Raw genomic sequence first — 14,141 nt, 5'->3', positions numbered from 1 at the left:
ATACCCATTTATTACACATTTTCATTGGGTCTGATCATAACTAGACAAATGGCAAAACGGTTACATTTACATCAGTCTAATCTCTCAAGATGTGCACAACCTTTCTCTGAAAGGGGCTAATGGTGTGCTGTTCTTTTTGAGTTCTGAAAACATCTTCTGAAAATGTAAAAGTGGGGGAGGGCAGGTTAGATGATAGGAAGTTTTACGCTGTATTTAAATGCCTTCTCATCACAGCCACAGAATCCAGATATACACAAATGCCTGACTGTACCACATTGTTACCATTGAACTTACTACAGCAAAAGGATTCAGAAATGAACACTTGCTACGGCTACACAGCAGACACATAGCAGGCCCAGATTTAGATCAAAAATCAGCAGAGTAGTAACAATTTTCCACGTGGGGTAAAAACATTACATTCCTTTTGATAAAAAGTGGGCAACACAGTCACAGCTGAAAACTGCTGCACTATAGTTTTGACTATTTTAGTCTCCACTCATAAGCTAATAGGGCACTAGCACAGAAAATCATAGAAAAATCGCAAGTTGGAAGACCTCTGGAGGTCAAATCTGCTGCCAATTTCAGAAGCCAGTTTCAAAGCTAAGTCTGGCTGCTAAAGACCTTACCCACTACAGTTTCCATCTGGAGATGGAAATACAACAGCCTCTTCAGGCAACAGCCTCTTTAGGCAACCCACTCCCAGTGCTCAGCTACGCATGCTGTGCAGAATTGTTGCCCTCACACTCAATTCCCCTGCTGCAGTTTGTTCCTGCTGCCTCTTTCCTTTCATAGGACACCTCTGAGAAAAGCCTGGCTGCATCGCCATATTCTGTTCTAACAACCCACCACATAGACAGTGACAGCATTTGGAAACCTCTGGAGCCTTCTCCACCCCAAATTAAATGAAGACAGCTCCCTCCACCTCTGCTCCTACATCACTCCTACATCAATCCAGACCCTGAGCACTGAACCCTCCCCAGTCCCACAGTATCTCTCAAACTGGGAAGCCTGAAACCAACCATCATAAGTGCTAAGTAGACAGGAATAATCACTTCTCCCTATCTGATGGCTTCAATCCTCCTAGCACAGCCAGTACCAATACAATGGGTTATTCCCTCACAGGTACAAGAATTTACTTCAAGGATATTTTTTTGAGGGAGAGGGGGTTTGGCTGTTTTTTTCTGTTTGGTTGGTTAGGTTTTTCAGAAACTTTATGGAGTTCCTGTCAGCCTATTCCTCCCACATGAGACCCCAGTGAATGGAAACATATTGTCTGTTCCTCCAAAGTCTGATAATCATTTACAAACCTGATGAAGATGCATTCTGTCCAACTGTTTGGATTCACAACAATACTGAATAGTACCAGTCTCAGCCCCAAGCCTTGAGGAACGGTCCAACCAGTTTTTTTCTTCCCACCTTTTGGCTCATCTGTCCTGTCCGTATATCCCCAATTTGACTATCAGAGACTGTCAAATGTCTTTCTAAATCAAAAACAGGGAATGCTACTGCTTTCCCTTCACCCAAAGAAACATCAACAACTTTCTCACAGAAAGTAATCAGATTGGGTACATTACTTACAATCCATGCTGGCTCTTTAAAATCACCTCTTTGTTCCTTTATGCTTGGGAAGAGCTTACTAAACTAAACTGTTGCCTGGGGACTTACCAAAACATTTTTTTTTAACGACTGAGGACACATGGGTTCTGGGGAGGGAGAGACAAGGGAAGACCTAGTAAGCTCCTAAATCTTGCTGTCAGGAGGTCTTCCCAATACTTTACCTACAAGTTTCTCCTTGAAATTCAGCCCATTCTTCTCAGCTCCACCTTAAATCACAATCAGATTCTGCATCTGTGGAAATCACTTGTCTTCATGAAACAGCTTATCCTTTCCTCAGGAAGAAGATGAGGGTTCTCAGAATATCATCTCTCTCTAGTCTATCAAAACATGAAAATATCCCTCCAATATCCCATTGATGGCTAGCACTTAACAACTGACATCTTGCCTATACACCAAAGCCCCCAATTGTCCTCATCTGTCACTAATAAAATTGCATACAAAGGTGCAATTTGGTACCAATGGGAAATTAAATTCCATTATGTCTATTGCATTTTCAACTTGATTTTCATTTGCTGTCCATATTCTAGTTTTCATGTATTTTGACTTACTGGATATTTATTTTGTGCCTTCACCGACCTCTCTTTTAAAGCCATTAAAAGCTTTTTCCATTCAGTGATTATTCTATAATAAATGCCAGTAACAAATCAATTTCCACCTCCCAAGACTCCCAGATGCCTATCATTTCAAGTGTTCTCCCACCAGATTTCAGCTTCACAATTTTTAATGCATATTCCAAAAGAAATTCTGTCCATCTCATTCAAGTGTTCACTGACTTATGTGCATTCTTAGCCAATTCACGTTTCTCTGAATGATAAGGTTTTCTTGTCACCATCATGTGATTGCATTGCACTTTAAGCTCTAAGTCTTCATTAGATATGCATTAATGCTGTTCTATTTACCATACATCCAAGACATGTTTCATTCCACCTCTATATGTACACTATGTCATAAAATAAGAACAGATGCCATTTTTTCTACAGTCATCTTCAACATAAACAAGGCGTGGGTGTTAGGAGTTGGGGTGGTTACCATTTACACTTCTCAGTTGTTTGCTAAAAAGGTAAATCCTTAAGTCACAAGACGCTGATCATTAGATGTTACTTACTAAATCTCCTGTTTCAAAATAGCCTTCTCTTTTTTTCTTTACCAGTGCACTTTTAGTCTCATTGTATTTCAGTAGGTATCACTCATTACATCCAAGGTACACTTTAATTCTGGCCTTCTCCCTTCTATAAGGCTTTATGGTAGATCTAGATCCGATTAGAATGTCCCTTATATGACTAGAACAATATTGAGGAGTCTGGACTTAACTTTCTCATCTAAAACAAGAAACTGTCTGCATAATTTAGCAATACTTTTGGCGACAGAGGCGCTGCATCATTTTCCAGCCAACAACTAGCTTAATACAGAAGCCTTCTTCAGGACAAGCTTCCAAAATTAACATTTGTTCTCCCTTTTACTGTCCAGTACATATGTACTACACTGCTGCTGTAATGCCTTCTCTTCATCTACACTCAGTTACTTTTATTTCATACCTGAATGTGATCAAGTGCCGATGATCTATTTTCTAAATCAACCTGAAGTCACGTACACTTAAAAGCTCTTTGCTGTATTCACTAGAACCAGGATTGAGAAACCCATTTCTCAGCACAGCCTTTCATGCTTTTTTTGACCCAACCCATGATCTCATATATTTTTCAAAATCTCATAGGAATAGAGCCTTTGCTGTTACTCTCAAAATTCAACATAATGTAAACGTCCTCTGGAACACAATCACAGTATAACAGCAAAACAGGATTTTGGCTGACTTCTGCATTCCTGTGCTTTTAACTTCCTGTGGTTTTCTAAACTTAACATTAGCCATAAAAAAATTAAACATCAGATGATGAGAGAATTGCATTTTAAGCCACATATTCATAAACAAGAACCACAAGATACATGTTCCTGACACACTTCCTTTCACAGCTGAGGAAGTCAGAAACTCACCTAAGTTACCATGTATTGCTTCAAGTGTGAAGACTCATGTTGGATTAGATTTGAGGTTTCAAACATTTTATATAAAGGGGGCTTATGAATTATTTAAAGAGGGTTATTCTCAAGAAGTCATCACAGGGGAAATGAGAATACACCCTCTCAGCTACTAGCTATGATTGTCAATCTGTTCTCCAGTGGATGATGCTTCAGTCCCTTAACGTTAGCAATTCAAAAATACCACTGCAAGTTCTACAAGCAGGATGCATACTTCAAGGTAATAATTCACCTGTCTGGCAGAGACTTCTGGTGGGGAAGTTAGAGAAAACTTCACAATTTTCCACTTCATTTTCATAGAATCACAGAACGGCTTGGTTTGGAATGAACCTTAAAGAGCATCTAGTTGCAACCCCCATCCCGTGGGTGGGGGCACCTGCCACTAGACTACACTGTTCAAAGGCCCATCCAACTTGGCCTTTAAGTTTTCCAAGGATAGGACAGCCACAATTTCTCTGAACAACCTGTTTCAATATCTCACCAGCTTCATAAGAAAGACTTTTTCCTAATATCTAACCTAAATCTACTGTCACCTTAAAGCCATTCCCTCTTGTCCTGTCAATACAAGCCCATGTAAAAAGTCTTTCTCCAGATTTCTTGCAGTCTCCCTTAAGGTGCTGGAAGACTGCTACAAGGTCTCCCCAGAGCCTTCCCTTCTTCAGACTGAACAAACCCAACTCTCTCAGCCTGTCTTCATTGGAGAGGTGCTCCAGCCCCGTGACAGTATTCATGGCCTCCTCTGGACTCACTCCAACAGGTCCATGTCCCTCTTATGTTGGGGGCCCAAGAGCTGAAAGCAGTACTGTAAGCAGGCTCTCACAAGAGCAGAGAAGAGGGGGAGAATCACCTCCCTCAACCTGCTGGTCATGCCCCTTTTGATACAGCCCAGCATGTGTTTGGCTTTCTAGGCTGCAAACACACACTGCAATACTGCATTACTTATTTTTATAAGTAATAATACTTATAATAATACTTATTTTTATAAGTAATGACGCCTTTCTGGTCTCTCAGAATAGATCTATCAATGTGTAGCTTTACCATGATTTCTACTGTTCCCGATAATTTACAATTTTATCTGAATCCTTGGGTATACCTTATATAAGACACTCTTTAGGGAACAATCCCATTTTAGCAAGAACACAGAGCAGATGACAGCCCCTTCAAAACCTTTTTTCTGGTTATTCACTTCGAGCGTCAAAATGTTATGTAAGGGTTACAAGATAAACCTGCTCACAACAAGGCAAAACTTACTACGTATTGTCCTGACAACACAGCACGAAGTGTGTGCATCTCACCCTTGTATGCTACTAATTTCAGTGTAAGAGAATCAACCATCAATACGAGTAAAAAGTTACAGGTGGCAAGACTCACCTTGGTACAAAGAAATTAGTAAAAGAAAAAGAAGTAAAGAAGAAATATCCTAAACCTTGGATTTCCTGGTTTTCATCAATGTTGTAATATGTCAAAGTGTTTATTTTTATTTCTTCTTTTAAGAAATTCGCAAAATGTAGAATACAAATGATGAGCCTTACTATTACACAGAGCTGCTAATAAAAGGAACTGACTTTCTACAGTACAGTTCAATAATAAAGCCTTGTTCATTCTTCTATAAACAGTGCAGTTTTATACAAACACTAACTTCAAGAATTTGTCTTAAATATTTCATTGGCACTTTTTTAATGTTTATTTCATTGACACCCTGTTACGCTCCAGAAGACACTTCACATGAAACATTTAGATGGTAGTTTATGAAACAGCTACCCTGTACACAATGCAATAATTCATATACTCCATAGTAAATATTTCTTTTCAGCCGAACTGAACTATATTAGTGTATCGGCAGAGTTCACAAGACATGCACAAACTTGTTAAATTCCAAAGACAGAAATATACAGAGTAGTACAAGAAATCTTTCCTGACTGAAGTGAATTTTCATATCACTTCCTCAAGTACTAACATTTCCATCACCAGACTCCCATATATCACTGCCTTACATTGACACCTACTGGAAGTCACTGGGATTGTAAACCATTCCTTTTTTCTTTGATCAGTGTCTGATTTAACTCTACAGGCAGTCCAACAATTCCACTTTCAGTAAACTAAGCACAGGCATCTGAAAAGACTAAGCTGCTTGACTTTTTAACGAAGATAAACATACAACAGCTAATTTTAAGCTACACAAAAATTCCTGAGGCTATCACTGCATGGGTTCCCAATCAGAAAACACATTTTGTAACAGCCTTTGAGAAGACTTTTTTACTACCCCTTGTGTAGATTTAAACTTAACAAAACAAATATCCAACTATTGACTAGATTCTTAGTCTAATTAGCAAACTATTAGTGCAAGAGTCACTAAATAGTTCTTGTTTGACAGTTACAAACAAGATTATACACAAAAACGTGATTAAATAGGCTTTAAAGCACTTAATTTCCAAGTGCTCATGAAGACAGTTACAAAACATGTCTAATGAAAAAAAGACTTGTCTTATTCACAACAGCAAACAGGGCTGCTTAGTGACGGAATTGATAAAGACAAGAATAACTGAGGCATGCTTGTTAAAATAGCTTGTCTGTACATAAACTATCTTTCACTTTTCATAATGAAGATGCACCTCTTAGTACAGCTTTGTAAACAAAAGGCACACTGAAACATCCATTTGAAAACAGTGTGATTTTCCCCATATGACAGAACTTCTACAAGCTTTACTGTTGTGAACCGGATACTGCATTATGCCCTTTTCTTACTCCCAAACTCCAATACAGAGGTAGGATTTCCTTTACTTAACGTCATTTCTGTGGTTTTCATAATAGAAAACACAAATTTTAGACTGAAGCAAGTACGATGAGGTACCACAGCTTTGCTTTATTGTTGGAACAAGAACGTGGTCATACACTTCGGTATTCATACACCTCACATGCAAAATTCACGCATAGTTTCACCAAAAAACACAGACAGTTTTAACATATAACAAGCAGCAAGAAAAAACAAAACAAAAACATGTTCAAAGGCAGCCAAACAGAATTTCTATCAGGTTATGTCAGTATACAGCCAAAGACCTCGCCAATTTTAAATTTTTCCAGAGTTACAAAGCAGGATCCTTATATCAAAGTCCAGTGACACACCACAGTCTGACCATTCCACACAGGCACAGGGCTTTACGGACCAGTTGGAAATTTTTTATTTTTTTTTTCTTTTATGGTGAGTAATCAACCTACTTAAAAAAATATTTTTACTAAGTAGCTTAGATCCTTACCATAGAATTAAAGTTTGGAACTATTAAACCTGTGCAAAACCAAAAGTAAACAGTCTCAGTGGAAGCAGAAATTATCAGCCACCAAAACAGGTAACAGTAAAAATGCCAATATGAGTGGTAGCCTATGTCAACATGCTTTACATGCAACTTCTCCTTATTTTTTAACTCTGAAAGGACTCTATAATTATAGGCAGGCAAAGACAAAATTCCATGGCTGCATATTAGTGTGCTGAACTCATTCCTAATTAAAAGTTTCATCAAGCTCAAAAGCAAAAACACTGGTCATGGAAGAAGGCAATTATTTACATAATGGGTACGCAGGAGTTAAAGGACTGCATTTACCAAGAATTAACCAACTCCTTTACAAAAGGAAATGTGGTACTACTTTTACAAAAGATCACTGATCATGAACAGTTTCCTTACACACACTTAAACGAGAGCCAAGAGATCACTTTTTGGTGGCTTTGTTTTTTAATATCACTGACAAGCACAGGGGTTTTTTATATATACATTCTTTAACAGAACACACACGAGGGCATGGAAGGCTTTAAAAACACACTACATAGCCTAAATACTTTTGACTCTCCTCCCATTCTTGCTTTCTTTTCTTTTTATCTCAGAAAGACAACAGAGTTAGCATTAGACACTCAAGATTTAGGGCTTACATTTCTTACCTTACAAAGCTTCTGGTAACGGGGAGAAGAAACTGCCATCCTCTGTAAACGATGCAACAACACCACAACTTTCTGCAGAGATGTTCTCACCACAGCCATCATTTTAAGTTTGCCACACTTCTGAAGACACCTCAGAATTTGCATTATAAATGAAGAGCAACTATCATTTCCTCCCGGTCACTGGACAATGATTTGCCAGCTTTCTGAGCATGCTCTCTTCCAGGACTGCTTTTGCAAGCCACAGGCTTTATACGTTTCAAAGGCAAAAGAGGTTGATACAGCATAAGTTTCTCTCCCAAAATAACCCCACAAAACAAATGCAAAAAAAAAAATAAATAAACAGCCTTCACAGATTATTGCAACCAGCACTGCTCAGCTCTGCTTATGCAGAGGGTAAACAAAGTTGCTGAGCAGCTGAGCCTCTGCCACCATTCAGGAATACACTAAACAGCCAGAAAAGGTTATTAATTTAAGCTTGAAAGCTGAAGGAACAAAAAAGGAATTCCTTCAGGAAGACGGCTCCAGTGTATCACAACAGTTGCTCTCCCCTAGTAGCTGCTTTCTATCAGCAGGCTAAGCTCTGGGAAAGGATGCTCTCGTTCTCAGACTGAACGCAGCTCTGGCAGAGCTGTAGAGTGAGTGAATAACAGACTATGTTATAAATCCTGAGAGAGGAGCAGAGGGATACCTGCCCTAATTATATCAGCCATACGTTAAAGGCTAATAAATCACACCGGCACTTCTCAAAACTAGATTACCCAATGCAAAAGAAAAAAAACTGCAGGAGGTAAACCTCTCTGTTATGAAAACTCTCCTGAAGCTAATTTAGCCAAAGGCATCTCAAAGGATTCTCACTTGTGTCAGAAAGTAGGAATGCTTTATGGGAGCCGTTTTCAATTAAAATCTTTTCCTGAATTACTTATTAGGACAAGAAAGAATAGGGTTTTGATAAATTAAAAGCATAATTGCATCATCACCCCTTTTTCTAGCCACCCTTGAATCCAAAGAGCTAACTTCATATTGGTGTTTTCCCCATGACAAAGCATATTTATTTAAGCTATCCAAGGATGGCAGTAGGACATTGAAGAGCATGCCAGTGTTGTGCTACCAGCGAGGCACTCCCGATGCAATACAGCCAACATACCCCTAGGTGTGGCAATACTGCAGCGTAACCAGAGACAGCTGGTCTTGTTTCTTCCAAAGGTGCTATCTTGAATGCACTTAAAACTATATCGGAGGGGTAGCTGTAGCAAAGGTTCAGGGAGACTACTGTCAACACAGTAGGTGGTAGACACCATCACAAGTAATCTTTATTTAACATGTATATTGCCACATGAACAGGTACATACTTGCTTCAAGCACATCAAAATCAGCACAGTATGGAGGCACCAACTACAGGTAGCATCACAAGTTCTTATGATCCTAGATAATGCATAGCTGAGATGTCAGTGCTTTATACACTGGTTTGATCTGAGGGTATGAATGCCAGGTACAGATTCTTCATACAGGACATTTAAAAACTCTTCCCACCCACTTCAGCTAACACAACCTTTTTATCCTTATTTTTGGAACTGAATCAATGTTTCTACCAGTTCTCAGGTAAACCCCTCTCACCCACACTGTTTTGTTCTTTACCTGTCCAGCATCAACAACATTATTTTGAGGAAACAGAGCCTTCATTGAACTCCGTATATAGAAACTTTACCACATGTATTGTCCATCTTACCAGACTCACATTCTTTTCGCATCTCTACCACTCATTCAAATAATTCCAATTTTCCTCGTTTATGTCTACTCTTCTATCAAACTACAACTGTTTCTTTAACCTACCAGCTCAAGCCTACCATCACTACCTGGCATGCTGTTACCAAACATCTTTTGAGGAAAGTCCAAAAACATTGAGCCATTCAGAAAAGACTTTACAAGAGCTCAAAGCCCTTCTGTGTAAGACAAGCCACAGTACATATCAGCCACCTTCTTTCCATTCTGATTTTTTCGTTCCCATCTAATACACGTTTGACTCAAGCAGTGAGGTAAACTAACAACCCACCACTAGTCACGTTGATTTTAATTCACAACAAAACAAAACTTTCAAATTATTTTGAACACCTTTATATCTGTAGTCACAGGACTTCACACACAACAGCCCAGCATTTCTTCTTACTATTTCCTTGCTCATTTTCTGCATTTTGTTTCACATTAGGTTTTAACCTCTTTCAGGTGGCTGCTAAACATCTTCCAGACTGGAGGGTTTTGGCACTGACCTAAAAGGAAAGTCTTCTGCAAAGTTTAGATACTGAGAGAATGAATTAAAAAGCCTGATGATATAATTGTGAATTTTCCTCCTTTTCAAAAAAGAAAAGGTTAGCACAACTCAAGCTTTGTATTATTTGCCTAGTACTGATGATATCCTCAGATGTCACAATAGAAGACAAAACAAGGCTTTGACAATGCCCAGATCACTGGTTCTACCGTAGAATGGCTTGAGCTTCAGCCAAACAAGTTAGCCCCAAAACGTAACAGAGGACAGTCCTCCTATGCACACACAAAGATGCCAGCTTAACTGACAATTCTATTTTGAAAATGGATGACATATAACAACAACAAAAAAATTATCATGTTTCATCTACGTTCAGCACATTTCACCTACAATTTATCACACTTTAAACTCATAGCAAAGTTTTACTCAATGCACAGGCATCTTCACACAGAACAAAGAAAGTCATAAGCCTTAGAAACTTCTTAAAACCATTTAGGAAAAAAAACACTTCACATATCCAACAAAGCACAAAAAACCCCAACACTTAACTTTATACCACTCAACAGGGGGAGAACAGGGGAAGAATCTTTGTTTAATCAGATATTAAGCTTAACAACTTACAAGGGAGTGCGCCTGATTTTTTTAAGGTACCACAAGATGTTAGATATTCACTTTGTTTTCAGAAATTAATTTCAACAAATACTTGAAAACAGAAATGTTGAGTGTTTGCCAGTGTTTGGAGTGTTTGCCAGTGTCACAATATGAACATCTTTAGTTATACTTAAATATTTAAAGATTGAAAAATTGTATGGGACAAAGTTCATTTTGGACGCCATTATGCTATGCCAGCCTTTGACATGCTCTACTGAGCTTTCTTTGGTTGTTGAAAAAAGCTCTCAATATTATATAAAGTCATGGGTAAGCGATTATGGTTCATGTGCACAGTATGTAGAAACACACAGTCACAGGAAAAAAAGATGGATGATATCAGGTAATGGGATGCTGAACATGGGGAGGCTATGCCCAAGCATCTACATCTGCCCTCTTAATAGTTATAAGCAATGGGCATGTTCAAGAGCTGGTTATAGACCTTCTCCACACAGCAGGCAGTCTTTCCCATAAGTTCTCACCTCACACAGCACAACTCTAGCAATTTTAATCAGATAAAAGCACAATGAAGGAGGACAAACAATGTTGCATGACCAAGGTACTTCACAGGTACACAGAGCCAACAAGCAAATTGTGAAAACAGCTTTACCTTAGTGTGACTGACTAGACAGAATGCAAGGTAATGAAGAAATGTCTGTTTAAACACAGCACATGTTGTTAGCTTCCTGTGGCCCTGTTTTAGCTCCTCTATCTCCACCACAGTAGTGGTTTGGCTTTTCTTGCCAATAAAAAGTATATTAACTTATAGGTGTTGCCATTACAGACTAATCTCAGCAATTCGCAGAGCCACATGTCTACAGATGAGTTACCTGACTGACCAGGATCCTATAAATATTAGTGACGTGTCATCCCCAACAGATAGAAGTTTCCAGAATATATTGTTCTCTTTCTTATGATTACATATTAAGCAGCTTGTTATCAGACACTTTAAACTTTGTTTAATTTAAATTCAACGTGGATATGTTAAGATTAGCAGCACTACTGAAAGCAGCACTTTTTTGTATTATAAACTGTTCAAACCCTATGAACTTAGACCACAGACATTATTCCAAACACAGAATGCAGGATTTAATAAATTATCTGACTGCCCAGTTCTATGCACATCAAAATAACTGTGCTAAATGAGGCAATCTAATTGAAGGGGAAAAAAAAAATAAACCATGCAGGAGAAAGATGACATGAACAGCATTCACATCAGGCAAAAAGGACAAAGGAAATTCATATATTATAGAAACAAAAAATCCTTTTAGCCAGTGATGCTCAACCTTTGCTGCTACAGACCCAACAACATTAAGAAATGTCTGACAGGTCACACACCCTTTCCTCCTCTTTTCCCATAATATATCCTTGATGCAGACTGAAACCTCCCTCCTACCTCCACAAAGGAGATGTGTGGGATACGCAAACACAGGAAGAGCCAGATGATGTAGTACTTAGCTAGTCTGTGTTTCTTAAGACGAGGAAAAAGGATCTCCCATCTGTATTTTAAATAAGCTGAGGTGTCCATATATTAAATAACACTATAAATAGTGACAAGCTAGTCTCTCAGTTATTTCTTAGGTTTCCCGGCCTGTATAGGAAGGAAGGCCAACTGGATAGCTGCTCGGCAGCAGGAGAGGGAGAAGAGATGATCCAAGCATGACAATGTCATGGATTGCTGGAAAAACAGGAGAAAGGCAGCAGGCAGGGACAGGAGTCAGCTTAACCCAGAAGGTCTTTACTTGGAGGGAAGTAGATTAAATTGTTTGGTTGGACAATTATACGACACGACTTGATTGAATCAGCTATACACTTCCTGAATAGAGTCATCCTCCAAGAACACTGAAGAGCCCTCGTTGCCAGAGACACCCATGAAATACATATTTCAAAACTCAGGAAGAAAAATCAGCTTTCTTCACAAATCTGACTTCTAAAATACTGCTTTTTTTAACACCTTCCAATACACTGCAGGTTTCCCCACTCCAGTAGACAGCATTCCTTTATCACATTTGCCATTGAGATAAAGCATGAATAACAACAGTATTATTTAGCTTCTTACCTGCATCTGCTTTCTGAGTTCCCTTATACAGGCACTGTCCTGAGCAATGTTCTCACGCTGGGATGCATCTGCCAGAACATTAACTGTTGTCTCTGCCTCTTGAAGCCACTTGAGAAAGCTCTCCAGATCCTTGTGTGAGGCCTGTATTGTCTTCAGCTCAGTCTCCAAGAAATTCTGCCTATCAACAGCTCTGAAAACACGGAAAGTGTCAGAATATTCCATTACATACATCACAATGGAACTACTAAAACTAAATTTGAAAGTTACCTCTATTAAGAAACTATACATCTATCACAACTTGCTTCCTCATTATTTATATCACTTTTTCTCTGGTTATTATAGCTACAGGCAAATGTTCTGAACTGGTTACGTATATCACGGCCCTTTTTTAAAAAGAGATGTGGAAGAAGCTAAGTTATTAATTAAAAATCTAGCTTCTCCTTTATAAGTGTTATCATCATGAACTTGCGTTAAACCAAATGGTGGAAGTGTTCTTCCCATGTGTGAAAAGCTTGCACTTCCTCATCAACAAAAAACATACAGAGTAAAAACACTGGGGGTCTGGAGGATATTTGCTTCCTTTTCTACAATGAGCAGAAACACTGCACTAAATTTGTAGGAGTTAAAGTGATGAAGGATGAAAAGTCAAATACCTCTTTCTCTCTGCTAAAGGGCAAGACTTCTGACACTATCACTCAAACAAGCAGAATAATACACTGCCTTCGTAACAGTCAAGCAATGCTCAGCATACTTAAATCTAAAAAAAAAAAGACTGGCAGAATATAGTTCCCATTTTCAATCAATCCAAAAGATATCTGGTTGGTACAAACACAAAAGTTGTTGCTCGTAAGAGGATTTTTTAGGATGTAAAGAACACATTTAAAGCCTTTGGATTATATTGCTGGTAAGCAACTTCAAAAGAGTTCCTAGAAAAACAACCAGATCACATTCTACTGCGTAAGAGGACTGTTTCCTTGTCATTGAAATGAAACTCAGATGGGAAATCGTTTTAGTCAGCAGTTTTAAAAGCTCTGATTAACAATGTTAATTAAAGCATGACAAGCTAAATTTCATCCATTTGAGGCTGTTATTCTGCAGTATCCCTTTTCCCAAAATCAGAAGGAACAAACTGTCCCACACCAGCTCACTGTACAGGAATCCCTAACAGGCTACTATCTAGAATCCTGCTGCAAAGTAAGTAGCTAATTTAATTTAATATCAAGCACTAATAATATTGTAAGAATTCAAGGTGAACATTTAATTTCAAGTACGGCAAGGCCAAAATATTCAGCATTTGATATTTTCCCATAAATTGAACATGTTACTCTAGAGAGGCCCATCAAGCTCGTGCATCCTTTGCCTCCTACTTTCCTCCTAGCCAGGCTGAGCCAACAGTACTACTCAACAGTATTAGGGAATCACTGTGTTTAGAATCACACATTTCAAAAGTAGTTAAAATATTCTTTTTAGAAAAGAAGCTACAGGTGTTCAGTACCATAAAGGATGATGCTTCAAAGCAGGTATTCTGGTTTACTAGAACATCAGAAAAGACAGATATATGGAAAAGCTATTTTCCCCCAGTTCTGCCATGCTTACATTCC

The 14,141-nt window shown here is 38.6% G+C and overlaps 1 protein-coding gene across 5 annotated transcripts in view; it reads right to left on the bottom strand.

Moving 5' to 3' along the window:
• The window catches only part of UTRN (utrophin), a 369,745-nt gene that overhangs the window by 195,432 nt on the left and 160,172 nt on the right, over positions 1-14,141 (bottom strand). For 4 of the 5 annotated variants that reach the window (XM_061471431.1, XM_061471432.1, XM_061471430.1 and 1 more), the window contains one exon: positions 12,541-12,730. In XM_061471431.1, the coding sequence (XP_061327415.1) occupies positions 12,541-12,730 (190 nt within the window). Of the gene's footprint in view, positions 1-7,573; positions 7,883-12,540; positions 12,731-14,141 lie in introns of those variants that run through there. The other variant, XM_061471434.1, reaches the window with a different exon arrangement.

This window comes from Pezoporus flaviventris, unplaced genomic scaffold, assembly GCF_033815535.1.
Source record: "Pezoporus flaviventris isolate CSIRO_AGI_PZ_B2104156 unplaced genomic scaffold, CSIRO_AGI_Pfla_v1 ptg000066l, whole genome shotgun sequence".
Lineage (NCBI taxonomy): Eukaryota > Metazoa > Chordata > Aves > Psittaciformes > Psittacidae > Pezoporus > Pezoporus flaviventris.
The sequence above is the reverse complement of the archived record's forward strand: the minus strand, read 5'-3'. Positions and strand labels throughout refer to the sequence as shown.